The 21,066-nt window shown below is 39.5% G+C and overlaps 1 protein-coding gene across 5 annotated transcripts in view; it reads right to left on the minus strand.

Moving 5' to 3' along the window:
- Window positions 1-21,066, minus strand: part of Setd3 (SET domain containing 3) — a 397,353-nt gene that overhangs the window by 222,581 nt on the left and 153,706 nt on the right. For all 5 annotated transcript variants that reach the window (XM_090370760.1, XM_090370761.1, XM_090370757.1 and 2 more), the window contains exon 7: window positions 18,221-18,301. In XM_090370760.1, coding sequence (XP_090226886.1) covers window positions 18,221-18,301 — 81 coding nt within the window. The remainder of the gene's footprint in view (window positions 1-18,220; window positions 18,302-21,066) is intronic.

Below are 21,066 nucleotides of genomic sequence, written 5' to 3' on the forward strand. Positions count from 1 at the left end.
ACTGCACGCATTACAGAAAGTTTATGGAGATGTTTGCTTTGAAGAAAACAGAAGTTTATGAGTGGTTTAATCAGTTTAAAAAGGGACAGTAAACACTGGAAGGTGGTAGATGACTTTCATCAACCGGTGAAATACCACCACTTTGCTTATTGGAGGCTTGAAGTGGTGAAACCCATGTTTAGTCTCTAGAGCAAAGTTTCCGGCACCCCCCACTCCCCCATACTTCTCCTTCAACCCATGCACGGTACTAAGTACTATAGGTTTTGATACCTATCGTGTTTGGGGTTTTCATAAAAAAAAAAAAAAAAAAGATGAGCCTTGCAGTGGAGGCCCTTCAACATCACAGATTGATGAAAATGTCAAGAAAGTGAAGGAACCCTTAAAAAATGATAGATGAATGACTATTGTTCAGATTGCTCATGAAGTTGGACTGTCTGCGAGCTGATAATCCTGATGCAAGATTTAGGGATGCAGATACATTGCGTTATGTGCAAAGTTTCTTCCATGCTTGGACATAAAATGTACCATAGGGAAGCCATCACAGGTAATTTGTTTGAAAAATCTACACAGGATCTGAGTTTCCTAAGAAAAGTGGTCACTGGGATGGATATTATGGTATTCACTTACGACTCTGAGACCAAGGTGGAATCATTTGAATGGTACACAAAAATGTACCCATGACCTGAGAAGTCTCGAGCAACAGAATCCAACATCAAAGTCATGCTGATATATTTTTTTTTTTTTATGATGAAAACATGCATCACAAATTTGTGACTGGGGAAAAGCATTACTGCCTCTTAATATCTTGAGGTTTTGATACAGTTGTGTGAGAGTGTGAGGCAAAGACAATCTCAAAAATCGAAGGATGACTGGATCCTGCTCCATGACAATGCATCTAGTCACATAGAAATGGCAGTTGAGCAGTTATTGAATGCAAAAAAAAAAAAAAATCACAGTCATGCAGCAGCCACCCTACTCCCCTGATCTTGCACTGCCTGACTTCTGGCTGTTTCCTAAACTGAAAATGGGGCTTCAGGGTCATTGTTTCGCTACAGTGGATGATCCTTCTACGCGATTGCCTTGTATTGTAGGCCGGGGGAATAAATAACATTTGCCACGAGATACCTCCAGGTTGTGTTGGACACTCTCCCAGGCCAATGGATCTTGGTAGGGGCGGATGTAAACTGCCGCTCCCTGGCTTGGCACAGCCAAACACCGGACAGAAGGGGCACCGGAAATGGGCAGCGTCTCGAGGAGTTCCTGGCGAATTCTCCCTTGACAGTCCTAAACAGGCCTCCCCACCTACCTACGTTTTGTAACACTCTGTGGGAGGCAACAATTGACGTCACCCTTGCCGAACACATCACTGGCTGGACCACGTCTGACCACAGAGTGATTACCTTCCAAATCAACCGATCTCTCTCTCTCTCTCTCTCTCTCTCTCTCTCTCTCTCTCTCTCTCTCTCTCTCTCTCTCTCTCTCTCTATAGAACACCAATAGCCAAACAGATGCTTAACCGCTTTGCAGTAAACAAAGCTGACTGGAGACTCTTTAGGGAACTGCTGACTCAAACCTTATGCCAACACCGCATTGAAGCGGATGGACAAGAAGACCCAGACGACATCCAGAGAAAAATTACCAAGACCATAATAGCGGCCAGTGAGGCTGCGATGAAGCGAAAACTGCCAACACCTGGTGCAGTCCCTCCAGAACCTCAGAAGAGAAGTCACAAATGCAAGAAAACAATTCCAAAGGGCAAGATGTACCTGGCCGGAAGTGGAAGTAACAGCACTCAGACAAAGATACGCAGCAGTGAGAAACAGGTACACTGAGTTAATACGAAAAAGTAAGCAGAAGGGCTGGGAGCAATTAGTCAGCACGACTGGAAATGCCGACCCCTGGGGGGTGTACAAAGTCACTACGAATAAGCTCCCCAGGGGTGAGGTCATGACCTCCACCCGCACCCCGCAGGGAACATTGGCCACCACCTGGGAACAGTCTATCAACATCCTCAATGTGATTTTCCAAAAACCAGCACACCCACAACTACCAGAACAACTTCAGATCTGCGATGGTTTGGTTTGGTTTTTAATGGTGCATTGGGATCTGGTAGACATCTCTCCGCAGACTTTACTAAACCTCTTCAACACATGCCTGAAGACTAGAGTCTTTCCAACCGACTGGAAAATGGCCAACGTCAAATTAATTCTAAAAAATCCTATGAAGCCACCTGAACAACCCGAATCATACCAGCCAATTTCCCTACTCCCAGTTGCTAGTAAACTCCTTGAAAAGATGCTTCACAAGCGACTCCTGCACCACTATGAAGCTGCAAATCTCATGATGCCCACACAGTTTGGGTTCAAACCCGGAACCTCAACAGTGGATGCTCTCAACAGCCTCCTAAGTTTGGCTGCTGCCTGTGATAGGAAGTACTTCTTGGTTATTTCGGTCGATTTTTCTGGGGCATTCGACACCATCTGGTGGCCGAGCGTCCTGGCCAGACTGCGGAAGGCAAAAACACCCATCAACCTTTACAAAATAATGAAGTCATATTTATCCAAGAGAAAAATACAAGTAGTGACTCTGTACAAGAAACTGACCAGGCCTGTTTACAGGGGCTATCCCCAGGGCTCGGTACTGGGACCGCTCCTCTGGAGTATGGTATTGGATGAGTTTCTGTCCTTCGACCTGGGGGAAGTCCACTCACAGGCATTTACAGATGACCTGATACTGACTGTTGCCGCAGACAATTGACTTCAATTGAAAACCCAGGCAAATCGAGCAATTCAAATTCTACAAGACTGGATGAAGGTCCATTTTCTTAAGATCTCACCGGGAAAAACTTACTCAATGCTACTGAAAGGAACATTAAATCTCCGTAGACCACCGCAAATTAAAGTAGAAAATACAACTATCAAACTACTCAGTGAGATGAAATATCTAGGAATCATACTGGACAGGAACCAATCTTTCAACCCACACGTGAAACATATCCGAGAGAAAATCAGGAGATATTCTGCCCTCATCTCAAGAATAGCTGAAAGGGATTGGAGACTCAAGAGGCACACCTTGGGACTGTATTACAAAACGACATTTATACCAGCCATAACTTAAGCGTCATCCATCTGGTTCCAGAAGGCAATTACTGCAGTTAACAGACGGACACTAGATTCAATCCAGCGGACAATACTCCTCTCTATTACATGGGCCTGCTGCACTGTGAGTACACGTGCTCTGCAGGTTCTGGCGGGAGCACTCCCCCTTGACCTCGAGGTGGTGCGTTGTACCATGGTGCAGCATCTCGCAAAAGGGCTTCCCTGCACCTTCCTGGGCCACTCCATTGACCCTACAGGAAACCTGAAAAGAGAGAAAACAAAACTCGCCACCCACCTGCAGCAGGTCTGGCAGGTTAAGGTGGTCAGAATCCACAAAAGGGGAAATAACGAGGAAATTTCTGCCTGATGTCGGAAGATTATACCCAAAAGCACCATCATGGTTTCACCCTGGACTGTACACTACGTATCTTTTAACAGGTCATGGGGCCCTGAATGCCAAACTAAACAGTTTTAAATTAGTAAGCGATCCCCGCTGTGTCTGTGGGGAAGTGGAGACATGGTCTCACATAATGTACAGCTGTGAAAACTATGAGGATCTCCGCTGCCTCCTGATGACAAAGCTGACTTACTTCCCTCGTGATAGGGAATCAAACCTGTTGGACTCACAAGAGGAGTATAAGGAGTTGACAAAATTCGCCCAGGGACTGTTCACCCGAAGGAGGACACTTATTGCTAACTACAGGGATCAAGAACGGGCACCACGACTAAACTAACCATCCTTGGACTCAACAAAACTGGCTCTCACCCAGATACAAGACCTTCCTTTGGGACTCTATAGAATTTTTTTTTATTTATTAGTTTTATTTTTTATTTTTTTTATTTTTTTTATTTTTATTTTATTTTATTATTTTATTTTTTTAAGCCACGCTCCCTTGCGTGGCCCTTTGCCTCCACTCCCTGGGTGGGAAGGGGAGGTGTCTTCTGGGCTCCTCCTCCCCTCGCCGCCCCTCTCTTCCCTCTGGTGGGGCATGGGCCTGCTCCACTGATTTGGGGGTCATCTTCTCTTTAGACCCCTTATTTCTGTCTTTTCCCCCCAGCCTTCAGCCTCCCCACCTCTCTCTCTCTCTCTCTTTTAATTATAATTACTAATGTCTGAACCATTGTTAAATTGCTTGAGCCCTACACCCAAAAACTTAACATTTATTTGCATAAATAGTACTTCTTTTTGGCTGACCCATAACTATAACGGGTTTTTTTTTGGTTTTTTTTATTATTTTTTTTATTTATTTATTATTATTTTTTTTTAAGGTCCTAGCCACTGAAATCTAAGGAAACTAGGTGGCAGGACCTGCCAGAGTAAATAACTATAACAGTGGTATACCTGGTCTGTCTCCACGAGGCAGAGTGTGGACAACGTTGGGTCCCATTAATGGTCATTTAGCCCAGCGGCTAAATGATCAGAGGAACAACAGTACACGACACTACACATGTACAAAATCCATACACTTTTAAACCTCTGGCATTGACAGTGTTCTGTTTCACACCCACAATGTATAGCACGTGGAGATGGGGGAAACCCCTGGTGCCGTTTGACACTAAACACACTCTACAGTGGATGATATCAAAGAAAACACTGAAGCAGCCTACAGGTGCTTAAAAAAAAAAAAAAAACGATGTTAAAGAATGTTTCAAAGCTTGGAAAGACCAACAGAGCAAGTATGTGTGCGTGCGTGCACGCACACACACACACAGAAGGAATGTATTTGGAAGACGATTAGGTTGGTAAGCCCAACTGTTCACTCAAACTTTCATAGTAACATTCTAGGAACTTTTTGAATGTACTTCATATATATTTTTAATTCCTTTTTTTTTTTTTTTTTTTTTAATAAAATTCCTTTGCAACACTTTAAACATTTTTTATGATCTCCCTTATTTGATAGATCATAAAAACATTGTGCACTCCCCCAAATAAAGGCAAGCAGGGCCGCTGCCAATATTTGCAGGACCCTGTTCAAGAATTACTTGTGGGGCCCTGTTTGTTATTTCCTTACCTCCAGAAGTTAAAAACAATACAGATATTACTGAAAGTGAGTAATAACATAAAAATTACATTTTTAAATAACATCCTATGTTTGATATCAAAAAACATACACATTGAGAATGAATTATACATTCTACTTCTAGCAATTTTCAAGTTGATTCGTGCAAGTGCTCTTGGAGTGACGATAATGTGGATAACCAGACGTTAAGACAGCGGTAGGCTCGTTGATATAAATGTGGAAAAGATGCAGATGATATAAAAATATATATATATATATATATATATATATATATATATTATTATTTAGAGCCCTGTTCAACAGAACCTGTTGAATATGCTTGTGGCCAGCCCTGAGGGCAAGTGAAATGCAAATAGAAATTAAATCCTTATTCGCTGTCAGTGAGTGATATGGAAATCAAAAAACCTGCATATTTCAAGAACTAGAGGCTAGCCAGACTTTTGCACGGTATGGCATGAAGCCACAAAGAATAGCAACTGGCAATGTTGCCATAAAACGTAAGGCCAGTATGCTTCAGTAATTGGACATGAGACGTTATCATATTTAAATTCTAGTTTTTTTGTACGTACATCTAATTATTGAGATTATCTATTTAATAATTATTGAATCGACTTAACTTTATCCATCATGATAAATATGATAACCAACAGACTTCTGGAACGTTCAATGGAGAAATCAAAGGAAACACATTTGTTGAAAGGTATCAGGAGTTTCAGCTTTATAACCAAAACAAAGAGCATGACATTGCTGAAATCACTCAAGGGTTGAAGACTCCACACACCAAGCTCTGTGTTAAAATAGATTTACATGTCCCATAAGAAATACTAATTTCACTATTAGCTTCATGGACAGTTAAACCTTTTGATCACACCTCACACATTTCTAATCTTTTGGTCCCTCACACAAAAGAAAAAGTGTATATATGTGCATATTAAAAAAAAAAAAAAAACAACAACTTAACAGAGATCTGGCTTTCTGTGGACACCGGAACCACCACGCGCTAGCACTTTCAGAATGGCATTCTCAGATTTTTCTCAAATATTTAATGGCCTAGTAGATGTTGACTAAAGTGCAGTTTACTACGTAAATTTAATATTCTTCATTTTGGATAATAGTAATTCTAGGATTATCTAATTACTTGTGAACTAACAAATTAATGTAGTTGATAATGATAAAGGCCTAGGAAGGCTACTAAGTCTGATATGGAATTCTCTCAATAATGAAGACAGAGAAGCCAGGAGGAAAATTAAGATATTGTATATACAGATTAGTAGACCACTCTTCAGGAAGGGCATGCACCGATGAGCCAAAACATTATGACCAGTGAGTCATTATGCAAATCAAAGCAACTGCAGGTGAACTATGGCACGTGCACGGGGCATTCCATTCTGACCTCCATTATAGAATCCACTCCCTGAGCCGAAGCCTCAGGGAGTGGATTCGTGCACGGGGCAGGCCATGGTATAAAAAACACCTGATAGTGAGCTCCGTTAATCAGCGTTACTCTTGTTCTTCAGATGGGAAAGGCAGTGGACTTAAGCCAAGTTTAACAAAGGCCAAATTGTAATGGCCAGACAACTGGGTCAGAGCATATCTGAAATGGCATGGCTGGTGGGGTTCTCACAGTCAGGGGGTGATAGACGTTGGTTAGTACATACTGAAAGTGGTCCAAGAAGGGAAAACCCACGAACTGCCGGCGAGGTGAGCAAAGGCTCTCCCAGATGGTAACAGAAGTTACCCTTCGTAGTGCCCTTCGTAGCAACAGAAGGGCGAATGTGGTGCAAATAGCCGGTAATTGGAATGCTGGTGACGGGAGTAATGTATCACAACATACAATACATTGAATCCTGCTGAAAATGGGGCTGCGTAGATGCAGGCCGCTCCGAGTGGCCATGCTAACCACGGTTCACCGGTGACAGCACCTACAATGGGCATGCGAGCACCGAAACTGGATCTTGATTGATTGGAAGAAGGTTGTCTGGTCCGATGAATCACGTTTCCTGTTGCACCATGTGAACGGCCGGGTACATGTGTGTCATTTAACTGGGAAAGTGATGGCACCTGGATGCACCGTGGGACCAAAACAAGCCGGTGGCAGGGTTTTGTGGTTTGGGTGATGTTCTGTTGGGATACCCTGGGTCCAGTCATCCATGTGCCGGGCACTCTGACATTACCACTTACCTAAACATCATTGCAGACCAGGTATACCCTTACATGGCAATGGTCTTCCCCCTGGCGGTGCCGTCTATCAGCATGATAATGCTCCATGCCATACCGCTTGGATTGTTTGAGACTAATTCGCGGAACATGAGGAAAACTTCATGGTATTGCCCTGACCTCAAAATTCCCCAGACATCAATCCCATCAAGCATCTGTGATTTGTGTAGGAACAGCAACTCGGATCTGCAGCGTCTCAACCACGGACCTTACAGGAGTTAAAGGATCTGCTGGTTACGTATTGGTACAAGATACTACCAGACACATTTAGAAACCTTGTAGCATCCATGCCTCATCAGATATGAGCTGTTCTGACTACACATAGAGGACCAACATCATATTAGGTAGGTGGTCATAATGTTTTGGCTCATCGGTGTATATCTTCTGGTAAGGGGGTGAGAGCAAAGAGAAACAGCACTGAGAAGGAGAGATTTCGTTTTTGCAGGTTGCAAAGTAAGAAAAACCAGACATCTGCAATCATGACTTGATGGGGTATTAAAGCTTTAAAATGTTTCAATGAACTAATAACGGGGATATCCTTGTTTTACACTACACTGCACTGAATTAGAAGAAACATTTTGGAAAATATTTAACAAGACCTCACTGTGCTTGCTGAAAGAATCTCATCTTCTCTGGAAATCAGAGGGTATTCAATTTGAAAAATAAAAGGAATTGCATAAAAATAATATAAAGAAGGATTCTATCTGCTTGTACCCCTCATCAGGAACCATAAGGCTAAGGTGAACAAAAAACCCAAAGTACGTATTAATTTCAATAACTCGTTAAACCTAGCCACCATAGGTCTGATTTGAATGTAACCCTATTCTATGGAAATCTCAAAGTGCAAAGTATTTACAAAATCAAGAAATGAAGAACTAAAAAAAGAGAACACCTCGAAATAAGTCATTACTCTCCCCATATAGCAGCACCTTCTAGATAGAAACTTTAATTGCAAAGATGGAACACATGTTACTTGAGATTCATCTACCATTGCAGGATCCTCTAGACAAGACTGCAGCAATAATTCAGACACAGCATGGGTTTGTTAAGGGAAAGTCTTGTCTGACAAATTTAATAGGATATTATGATGTGGTTACAAAGGAACTGGATGCAAAAAATAATTTTGATATCATATATTTGGATTTCAGGAAAGCTTTTGACACTGTTGCGCATGGAAGACTATTGTACAAATTGGAGCAGAATGGTATTAAGGGTAAGTTGCTACAAAAAGGATGGTTAAGTGGGAGAAGACAGAGGGTGGTAATCAATGGGTGCTGCTCTTCTTGGACTAATGTTATTAGTGGAGTCCCACAGGGTTCGGTGTTGGGTCCACTGTTGTTTTGTATATTTATCAATGATATTGATGAAGGAATATCAGGCTTAGTGTCGAAGTTTGCAGATGATACAAAGGTTGGCAGGGTTGTTAATGACAGTAATGGCAGTGTGCTACTGCAACAGGATCTAGATAATTTGGGCAGATGGGCTAAGAAGTGGCAACTGAAGTTTAACTTTGACAAATGCAAAGTACTGCATATGGGTAGAAATAACCCCAGAGAAACATACCAACTGTGTGGTACTACACTTAAGGTGGTAGAAAATGAAAAAGACCTGGGAGTAATTGTGCAGGCAGATATGAAGTTTTCTGAGCAATGCAGACAGGCAGCCAGGGCAGGTCATGGGGTTTTGTCAATGATATATAGGAATTTTGCTAGCAGGGAAAAGGAGGTGATTGTCCCTCTGTATAAGGCAATGGTCAGGCCACGCCTTGAGTACTGCGTACAGGTCTGGACGCCTCATTTTAGGAAGGTTGTAGATTTACTTAAGCGTGTACAGAGAAGGGCAACAAGATTAGTGAGGGGAATGATGGGATCCTCTTATCAAGAGAGGCTTAAGTTCTGCAAATTGCAGTGGCTGGAGACTAGGCACCTGCACGGTGATCTGATTGAGGTGTATAAGGCTTTGAATGGGTTCAGCACGCTGAATTCTGATGGGATCCTTCCACTTGTTCAGATTACGAACCTAAGGGGGCATAAATTCAAATTAAGAAAAGACAGATGTAGATTGGATGTGTGGAAATTTGCCTTTAGCCAGCGAGTGGTTAATTGCTGGAACAAACTTCCATCTGTCGTTGTGGAAGTTGGTAGGTTGAATAAATTTAAGGAGGAACTGGACAGGCATTTGGAGGGAATGGTGTGATTTTTTTTTTTTTTTTTTTTGGCTGATGCTGCATAAGCTCATACATTTGCTTTCTTGCATCACATGCCACTACTACTACTACCACACTAGGTGTCAAATGACTCTCATCAACTGGTGCAATACCACCACTTTGCTTATTGGATGCTTGAAGTGGTGGAACCCATGTTTAGTGTCCAGAGAAAGTTCCAGTCAAGCCTCCCCCATCTCTTCCATTATGCAGTATGATTGATGTCTTTTGAGGTTATGATGATCACCATGGCGAGATCCAAACTTCCTTACATTTCGAGGGTACAGCTCTATTTCAGGTTGGCCGCTAGTCAATAAACCAGACCAAACCTACTAGTAACTCTCTAGGAAGCTTCGGGATCAGCTAGTGTATAATATTGCTGCTTCTACTCTGCCAGATAGTGACTGGAGGTCACTATCTGGCAGATAGAGATAGTCCGAGTAGTGTGTATGCGGGGGGGGCATTGTCGAGGCCAAGCTATGTCAAGCATCTGGGTATATTCTTACCATGTGTACGCCATACCCAAAAATTTCATTACTACATACAGCATGTCCCCCCTCCCACTTTTTCTTACTATTGATTACACCATGAATTGTCAAACTAATAGAGTAAACTTATTTTTATTTTTTTTTGTTTTTAGTTAGTTGTTGGCGCATCGGCTTCTGTGGCCATAATGCACCTCCTAAGGTTTTTGCAGTACTCTGATCCAAGCCTGGGGCGGGATTGGAACCTGCGACCTTTGGGTTGCCAGGCAGGCACTTTACCCACCCGGCTAGCCCAGTCGGCAGTAAGCTTATCTGCAAAACGATTTAAACCTCCCAAACACTTCCTAGTTTATTTCACAAATATACGTGGTCTCAGTTCTAATCTCAACGATTTCCATTTCCACTTGCAGTCTGCCAAACCCCATGTACCTTTTCTGACAGAATCTCAGATATCGGTTGATTCAACTACTGCTCATCTCAATTGCCCGAATTATTCACTGTACCGCCTCAAAGGTGGTACTTATGCATATGTCCATTCCGATATTCCCCGTCAGAGATTTGGTAATTTGAATCTCCTCCTTTCAATCTTCTCAGGCTTAAAATCCCTGTACCTCATTCTATCAAATTCATCTGTTATCTCTACAGTTCTCCCAACTCCACTAATCACTTGGAGTTCTTTGACTTCCTCACTTTGCAACTTGACTTTCTCCAGTCCAACTTTCCTAACAGTGAGATAATTTTCCTTGGCGATTTTAATGTTCAGAACTTCAGCTGGCTTCCATTTTCTAGTCACAGACCCAGCTGGTCAAGATTCTGAGGCTTTTGCAGTTACTAATGACTTCGCACAGATTGTTCATTTACCTACAAGAATACCGGATAATCCTAACCATACAGCCAAGCTCATACATTTGCTCATACATTTGCTCAACATAAGCTCATACATTTGCTTTCTTGCATCACATGCCACTACTACTACTACCACACTAGGTGTCAAATGACTCTCATCAACTGGTGCAATACCACCACTTTGCTTATTGGATGCTTGAAGTGGTGGAACCCATGTTTAGTGTCCAGAGAAAGTTCCAGTCAAGCCTCCCCCATCTCTTCCATTATGCAGTATGATTGATGTCTTTTGAGGTTATGATGATCACCATGGCGAGATCCAAACTTCCTTACATTTCGAGGGTACAGCTCTATTTCAGGTTGGCCGCTAGTCAATAAACCAGACCAAACCTACTAGTAACTCTCTAGGAAGCTTCGGGATCAGCTAGTGTATAATATTGCTGCTTCTACTCTGCCAGATAGTGACTGGAGGTCACTATCTGGCAGATAGAGATAGTCCGAGTAGTGTGTATGCGGGGGGGGGCATTGTCGAGGCCAAGCTATGTCAAGCATCTGGGTATATTCTTACCATGTGTACGCCATACCCAAAAATTTCATTACTACATACAGCATGTCCCCCCTCCCACTTTTTCTTACTATTGATTACACCATGAATTGTCAAACTAATAGAGTAAACTTATTTTTATTTTTTTTTGTTTTTAGTTAGTTGTTGGCGCATCGGCTTCTGTGGCCATAATGCACCTCCTAAGGTTTTTGCAGTACTCTGATCCAAGCCTGGGGCGGGATTGGAACCTGCGACCTTTGGGTTGCCAGGCAGGCACTTTACCCACCCGGCTAGCCCAGTCGGCAGTAAGCTTATCTGCAAAACGATTTAAACCTCCCAAACACTTCCTAGTTTATTTCACAAATATACGTGGTCTCAGTTCTAATCTCAACGATTTCCATTTCCACTTGCAGTCTGCCAAACCCCATGTACCTTTTCTGACAGAATCTCAGATATCGGTTGATTCAACTACTGCTCATCTCAATTGCCCGAATTATTCACTGTACCGCCTCAAAGGTGGTACTTATGCATATGTCCATTCCGATATTCCCCGTCAGAGATTTGGTAATTTGAATCTCCTCCTTTCAATCTTCTCAGGCTTAAAATCCCTGTACCTCATTCTATCAAATTCATCTGTTATCTCTACAGTTCTCCCAACTCCACTAATCACTTGGAGTTCTTTGACTTCCTCACTTTGCAACTTGACTTTCTCCAGTCCAACTTTCCTAACAGTGAGATAATTTTCCTTGGCGATTTTAATGTTCAGAACTTCAGCTGGCTTCCATTTTCTAGTCACAGACCCAGCTGGTCAAGATTCTGAGGCTTTTGCAGTTACTAATGACTTCGCACAGATTGTTCATTTACCTACAAGAATACCGGATAATCCTAACCATACAGCCAACAAGCTTGCTCTTTTTCTTACAAACAACCCTTCGAAGTACACATTCCAAGTGAGTGGTCCTTTGGCACAACTTGGTGATTGTCCCTTCTCCAATGGAGCCTTTATCTCATGGCTATTCCTAACCTCGTGTTGTTTGGCATTACAAAAATGCAAAATGGGATGACCTGCAAGATTTCTTTCCTTCCTTTCCTTGGTCAGATTACTGTTAAAAAAAACTTCTGATGTCAATATTTGCTCAGATTGGGTCAGTGAAATTATTCTTGTAGGAATGGAATCCTTTATTCCACATTCCACCTTAAAATCTCGTCCTTTATCCAAATCTTGGTTTTCAAATAAATGTGCTAAGATTGTTCAAGAGAACAATGTTGCATATCATAATTGGCTTGTTTCCAATTCTTTGATTTCGTTTTCTGCCTACACCAGAGCTCGCAACAATTGTAAAGCAGTTATTAATCAGTCCAAATTAGATTTTGAACAGGCTAAGAGCAGAAAACTTCCTTCTTACCCTCATGGTAGCCAAGCATTCTGGTCTCTTGCCAAAGCTATTGGCCTCAACTTCTGTCCATCTATGCTCCCACCTCTCTCAAAACCAGATGGTTCTATTGTCACTTCAGCCAAGGATAAAGCTGACCTGCTAGCATCCCATTTTTCTTTCAACTCATGTATTAATGATTTTGGTAAAACACCTCCCACCATTCCCAGCACATCCCATTCAATGACTCCTGTGGTCTGTCAAAAGGTTGTCAGAAGGACTTTGACGAATCTTGATGATAAGAAAGCTCCAGATCCCGATGGTATTTCTCCACTTGTTCTCAAAATCTGTGCTCCTGAATTTACCCCTGTTCTTTGCAGCCTTTTTTCAATTTCTTATTCTAAAGGTGTTTTTCCTTCTGCTTGGAAATTTGCTCATGTCCAACCAGTTCCAAAAAAGAGTGACAAATCCTTCCCATCCAGTAATCATCCCATTGCAATTACTTCTACTCTTTCTAAAGTAAGGAGAAATCAATTAACTGACAACTCTTAAACTATCTAGAAACCTTCCGCCTGATCAACGATCGCCAGTATGGATTCCCTCAGTGTCGATCCATTGGTGATATTCTGGCTTATGTTACCCATTTATGGAAAATTCAATGGAAAAGTTTGGTGAAACACAAGCAGTTGCTCTTCACATCTCAAATGAGTTCCATCGTGTTTAGCATAAAGGTCTTCTAAATAAGCTTCCGTCTTATGTTTTGCCAACTGTTTTTTGTTGTGGTGAAAAAAAAAAAAAACTGTTATCCAGTTTTTTTTTTTTTTTTTTTTAGGAGCATTAACAACTAAGGCCATATTGCTCCAGTGATATGCAGTGGTCATTCCCTGACCTTTCCGTATCCTCCGTATTTGGTGGTTCACGGGCATCCAGTTTTCTCTCTGACTGGTCACAGAGTGATGATAGATGGCTCTCTGTCTTCTAACTTCTCCATTAATGCTGGTGTCACTCAAGGTTCAGTTCTTTCGCCCCACACTTTTCCTCTTGTATATTGATGACCTTCCACTGACCAGAAATCCTATCCATAGTTTTGCCGATGATAGCACATTGCATTCCACTTTCCAGTTTGAGAAACCTTGCCCTGCTCAGTCAGCTTCAACTTCTCGAATGTCTGCTTAAATGCCGATTTCCAGGTAATTGTCCAGTTGGGGCAAAGACAATTTAGTTAATTTCAGTCCTTCTAAAACTCAGTCCTGTCTTATATCTCGCAAAAAGGATTCTTCTGCTCCTATGCTTATCTTTGGGGATACTCCGATTTCTAGGCAAAATGATATATCCCTTTTGGGGATTACCCTGACTTCTAATCTCTCTCTTGGCACAAGCACGTTACAAATATTGCTTCCACTGCATCTAAAAAACTTGGTTTTCTCTTTTGCTCTCGGCGTTACTTTTCTTCCATACAGCTTTTCACTCTGTACAAATCGCAAATCTGCTCTACCATGGAATATTGTTCCCACATATGGGGTGGTGCCTCCAAAACCTCTCTCTCTCAGGCTACTAGATTCCATTCAGAAGAGGGCAGTTAAGTTAAATATCATATTTAACCTAACTACCACATCAAATATTTAGGTTAAATATCATCTCTAACAGAGTCTCTCTACTCGCTGTCTCGCAAACATACTGTTTCTGGTGCATGCCTTTTCTACAGATATTTCCATGGGCACTGTTCTTCTGAATTGGCTTCTATAATTCCTACTCTCTCTTTCAAAACAGTCCGAACATGTGCCGCCATCAGCCAACATCCATTTACTGTCCAACTTCAAACTCACAGAATCAACTTTTCATCTTCTTCGTTTATTCATTCGACTGCCATTTTCTGGAACAACCTTCCTTCATACATATTTCCCGAAAATTACAGTCCACAGAAGTTTAAGTCTAATGTCAACAAATATCTTCTTTCGTCTTCTCCACATCCAACTCAAGCACCATACCTCTCATGTTTGAGGTTTTCGTAAAAAAAAAAAAAAAAAAAAAAAAACCTTCAACCATAACTATTATGCAACAAAAAATAAAATTCATTAAAGTAAATAAACAAACTTGAATATTAAACTGAACCAAGCTAGATAGAACAAGTGAACTAAAACTGAAATAGGGGAGGGCACAACTGCTAACCACATGCACTGAGTAAAATACATGTAGCTGTGATTTCTATATACATCAATGAAACAGAACATTATGACCACCTACCTTACATGATGTTGGTCCTCCACGTGCAGCCAAAACAGTTCGTACACGGCGAGGCATGGACGCTACAAGATTTCTAAATGTGTCTTGTGGTATCTGGTACCAATATGTAACAAGAAGATCCTTTAACTCCTGTAAGGTCTGTGGTTGAGATGCCGCAGATCGAAGTTGCTGTTCCTACACAAATCACAGATGCTCGATGGGATTGTTGATGTCTGGGAATTTGGAGGCCAGGGCAATACCCGGAAATCTTCCTCGTGTTCCACGAACCAGTCTCGAACAATCCGGGTGGTGTGTCATGGCAAAAAAAACGGCACCACCAGAGGGGAAGACCGTTACCACGAAAGGGTGTACCTGGTCAGCAATGATGTTTAGGTAGGTGGTGGACATCAGAGTGCTCGGCACATGGATGGCTGGACCCAGGGTATCCCAGCAGAACATCGCCCAAAGCATGACACCGCTGCCACCAGCTTGTTTTGGTCCCACGGTGCATCCAAGTGCCATCATTTCCCCAGGTAAACAACCTTCTTCCAATCATTCAAGGTCCAGTTTCGATGCTCATGTGCCCATTGTAGGCACTGTCACCTGTGAACCATGGTTAGCATGGGCACTTGGAGCAGCCTACAGCTACACAGCCCCATTTTCAGCAGGGTTCGACGTACTGTGTGTTGTGACACATTACTCCTGTCACCAGCATCAGGTGTTTTTTATACCATGTCCCGACCTGCACGCGTGTTGTAGTTCACTTGCATCGATTTGCATACCGACTCGCTGGTCATAATGTTTTGGTTCATCGGTGTATATCTTGCTTTATAAGGATATTAAGTGTAAATTTTTTTTATATTATATTCAGTATTAGCCATAGATTTAGTACTAGATGCCACAAAATGTAATCTATTACTTGGCCAATGACCTTTAGCATATTCATTCACACAAATCTGTGAGAATGAATCTGCCAATAAGCTAAAGAACCTCCCTCAGCTGCTTACTTTACCTAATTATCTGCCAATAATGAGTTTACCTTGCATAGGTTGGATGAGTGAAGTCATGTTTGTCAGTAGAAATATGACTCTCATGTTCGAATTGAAATCATCTAGATGCGTAGGATGTCCAGGAGCATTATCTAATAGAAGCAAAATCTTGAAAGGAACGTCACTGTCTTTACAATATTTGTCAACCTCGGGGAATGCAGCAGCATTTAAACCAATCCTCAAAGGGAGATATTGTTATCCATGCTCTGTGGTTCGATCAGAAATGGAAGGGTAGGTTGGCTTTATTGATGCTCTTAAATGCACGAGGATTTCCAGAATGGTACACAAGCAGTGGTTTTTAATCTTTAATCTCCCACTGCATTAGCCCCAAGCAAGAGCGTGGCCCTATCTTTTGACATCTTGAAACCTGGCATTGTAATTTCCTCTTTGACAATATATATTCAATCCGGCATTTTTTTCCAATACAGCAGTCTAATCAACATTAAAAATTTGCTGCCTTGAATCATGAATCATCCACCTTCATCAATAATTTTTTCCAACACATCACAAAATTTCTCTGTAGCTGCAGAATCGGCACTGGCGACTTCACAGCATACTTTAACGTTAGTGGAAACCAGTGTGATGCTTGAACCTATTAAACCACCCGTTGCTTGCCACAAACTTGGGTTGAGGTTCGCCATATTTATCCTTAATATCTTTATAAATACTTGTCGCTTTTGCTTGAATGGTCATTAGACTCAGGCACACTTGCTTCTGAATCTGATTTTCCATCCATATAATTAATAGCTGTTCCCTCTTCGATATAGCACCTGAACACTGTCTTGTGATCACTGTTGATCTTAAGTGCGTTGATCCTTTGACATGTTCTTTTATATGTGCACTGTCCTTTAAAATAGTATTCACTGTTGAAGCAGTGAGACCTAATTCCCTTGCAATAGATGACAAACTTTGTCCTGCTTCGTACTTCTTAATCATTTTCATTTCTAAATCAATTTTGTTTCGTTTCCTGGAACTTCCAGCACTTGCACTTTTCATTGGTCGCTTTCCCTTCATCATTGTAATACGTAAATAGGAATCAAGAGAAGTTTCTGAAAATTTGTTTTTTATATGATTGAAGATTTCAGTGAAGGGGAACACATTTCACCATAATAGCATAAAAACTCACACAATTGCAGTTATCAGTATTATCGCAAATGCCATAAGATCGAGTTTACTACCTGTTTATAATTAGATGCACTAAGAGAAAAGCCCAATAAACTAGAAACTGCAAAACTTTGTCCTGCTTCGTACTTCTTAATCATTTTCATTTCTAAATCAATTTTGTTTCGTTTCCTGGAACTTCCAGCACTTGCACTTTTCATTGGTCGCTTTCCCTTCATCATTGTAATACGTAAATAGGAATCACGAGAAGTTTCTGAAAATTTGTTTTTTATATGATTGAAGATTTCAGTGAAGGGGAACACATTTCACCATAATAGCGTAAAAACTCACACAATTGCAGTTATCGGTATTATTGCAAATGCCATAAGATTGAGTTTACTGCCTGTTTATAATTAGATGCACTAACAGAAAAGCCCAATAAACTAGAAACTGCAAATTGTTTTCATTGTTTTATGGTCATGACCTCCAGAAACACTTTAGAAAAATATCACAAAGGTATTCAAAATTGATTCTTATAACGGGAACATATGATAACTGAAAGGTTAGTGCAATTTCCATTATAAACATAACCTTTTAGAGAGATAAATAGTTTAGTAATATAGTGAAATTTTCAACTTCCAAGGACTTGGAATGAATTACAAAAAAAAAAAAAATGTGTTATTGGGTTCAACATTAGGATATTTTCACAATACCTCCATTTATTCCTATGGGATGCAAAATACATTTGCACCGGCCAGCAAAAACTTACGTAAAGTTGAATTTCTGTAAGTCAAGTATTATGAATAGGCCGCCGTAGCTTAGTGGTCAGGCGCGCGGGTGCATAAGTACACGTGTCTTGAGTGACCATCTTCAAGCCCGTGACTACTGAATACGGTGCTGTTTCTTGTATTCTGTCTATCTTGTGAACTCCTCTGACCATTTGGTCGTCCCAGTATAAACAGAAAATTTATTTTTTTTTAATGTAAGTCGGGGAGTTCCTGTATTTCAATGTAAATATAAATAAAGTTTAGAAATTTTAAATATGATTTCATATGAATATTACCTAACACTGGCGATCCTTTCAGTTCTTCCATCTCTTCAGGTGAAAAGTACAATACAGTATTAAATTCTGCTGGTAGTATACCTGAACTTTAATAAGGAAATGTGACAGTCAGTTGAATTTTAAATTAGAATATAGAGAAGCAATGATATTATAACTTAACAAAATATTTCATATTGAATTTTATTATGAAGTACGTATTTTTCAAACATGTGAAATTTTCTCATATGTATACATTATTTTAAGGGGTAAAGCAAGAAGGAATGGGGGGGAGGGGTTTAGCCAGCATTAGTTTAGTAATGGAATCCATGTGTTGATCTTTTATGATGGAGTAAAACAATTGCAAATAAAGCTACAATCAAAAGGCTTTCTTCCATGAATTTCTCCCACTATAAGGCCCATTTCAATAGTTTTTTAATCTATGGTTGGTATCAGGAAGAGAACACCAACTAGAAAACTAAGTTCCAGTCATTTTTGGAAAACTCAAGAGGCTGGAGAAAACTCATAAAAAAAGAGGACTTGTACTGATGAGTCTTTTTTTTTTTTTTTTTTAAATATATAGGCCAAAGTGAAAAATTGACTTAAAAAACAATATCAGTGTCAAACTGGCAGTATCTTTTTCGGTTCTGGACATGCAAATCTGTTTTTTTTTGTTTTTTTTTAATAAAAACAGACAATTTTTCCTCGTAAAACTCCACTTTTTTGATGAGTTATTCTAACATTGAACTACTTTCAAATAAAGAATACTTCCCAAAAAAGATGTACTGTACTATTCATTCAAAACGCAGTGTTATACCTTCTAAATTCATTTATATACTCTAGTTCCATCTCAATCAAGAATAGGCAGATATCAGTTACTACAAATCTGGCAAACTAGTTCAACAAAAAAGTGAATATAAGAGTTGATCAAAATTTTTAAATAATGAGCAGATATCACTGCCATAGACCTAGGTAAAAGGTTGAACTTACTTCTGAGATCTTTTAAATAAATAGCAAAATATTTCTCTTTTGTGAAGTGAGGACGATTGTTTATTTGAAAACATAGCAAGATTGGGATAACTAGCTGAAATTTTTTAAGCACATGAGAAGTCATGAAAATATTTATCTTTACAATGCAAACTCAAGTTCAAAAACAAGTTGGCTAATGAACACAGTGCATTACCTTTAGGCATGCTCAATTTCTTTATCTGTGATTAATAAAAGTAAACATAATTACCTCTTTATCAATTAATTACTAAGATTATAACTTTTTAGAACACTTAATAAAACTCTATACATTCTTTAAACTTAGCTGTTCAGTTTAATTCCAACTGTATAATATTTATTACTCTCATCCAGTATTCTCTCTCTCTGTGTTTGTGTATGTGTGTGTATATATATATATATTAGTAAAATAATAAGAGGAGTTTACCTCAATATAGTACGTAGAACACAGAATATGTTCTATGTTCTACAGAATATAACTACGTAGAACTCAATATGTTCTACGTAGAACATACTGAGTATCACAGCTCTGATTCATGGGAAGTGTTCTACATACTATATTGAGGTAAACTCCTCTTATTATTTTACTAATATTATTATCAATGTAGAACATATTGAGTATCACAGCTCTGATTCATACTATATATATATATATATATATATAAAATACCACACAGAGAACTATGGGTCACATTCAGAAGTCTTACACAACAATACATATGAAGTGTGCACAGACTGTCTAAAGCTAACAATACCACATTAAAACTATTTTTAGGCCACAAAAAAAAAATAATAATAATAATTGCTGGATTTCCATTTGTCTGATTTCAATGAAATTTAGAATGGCTTAACAAAAATTTTTAAAAGGCCTAATTATAAAATTTCATAAAAATCTGTCCACTGGTAGTCCTCTTACATGCAGATGGACAGATATGGTGAAGACAATAGGTGTGTGTGTGTGTGTATTTAAATGTTACAAATGAAAGTAAAATAAAATAAAAATAAATATAGATGGACAAGTTATTAATCACAAAATGCCAAGCCTAGTTGAAGAGAAAAAAAGAGAGAAAGAATGTTAAGAACCTATTATATAAAAAAAAAAAAAAAAAAAAAAAAATCATTAAATAGAATTAAGTCTGACTTAATGCCGAATTAACAGGCTAATCATATGTACAAAAGCTGAGAGAAAAAGAGGGGAGGGTAATATAGATAAAAATTATAAAATTCAAAAATAAAAATTAAAGAATTAAAAATTTTAAAAAATTAAAAATTGGTACATAGATTGATTAGATAAATTTTTAATTCTTTGATTTTAATCTCTATTACCCTCCCCTCTTTTTCTTTCAGGTTTTGTACATATGATTAGCCTGTTAATTCGGCACTAATTCAGACTTAATTCTACTTAATGATTTTTTTTTTTTTTTTTTTTTATAGGTTCTTAACATTCTTTCTCTCTTTTTTTTCTCTTCAACTAGGCTTGGCATTTTGTGATTAATAACTTCTCCATCTATATGTATTTTTATTTTATTTTACTTTCATTTGTAACATTTATATACATGTATCCTGTTTTGCTGCTTGGCGCATTCAGGTACACGTACTGTTTTTCTATTTTTCTCTTTTTTTTTTTTTTTTCTTCCACTTCATTTTCATATTTCATATATGAAATATACACACGCACACACACATATATATATATATATACATATATATACACACACACAAACATGCCTAAAAAATGATGCTGTTCAGCTATTCGTTAACAAAATGTTTTCTCATAAATGGAGACTAATCAAAATACTAATTGCTGCTAATATCTGTATGTTCTCCTGGTAAACTCTTCACACATTTATCTGATTTCCATGAAT

Source organism: Mastigoproctus giganteus, chromosome 3 (assembly GCF_048544385.1).
Source record: "Mastigoproctus giganteus isolate SK-2022 chromosome 3, ASM4854438v1, whole genome shotgun sequence".
Classification (NCBI taxonomy): Eukaryota; Metazoa; Arthropoda; class Arachnida; order Uropygi; family Thelyphonidae; genus Mastigoproctus; species Mastigoproctus giganteus.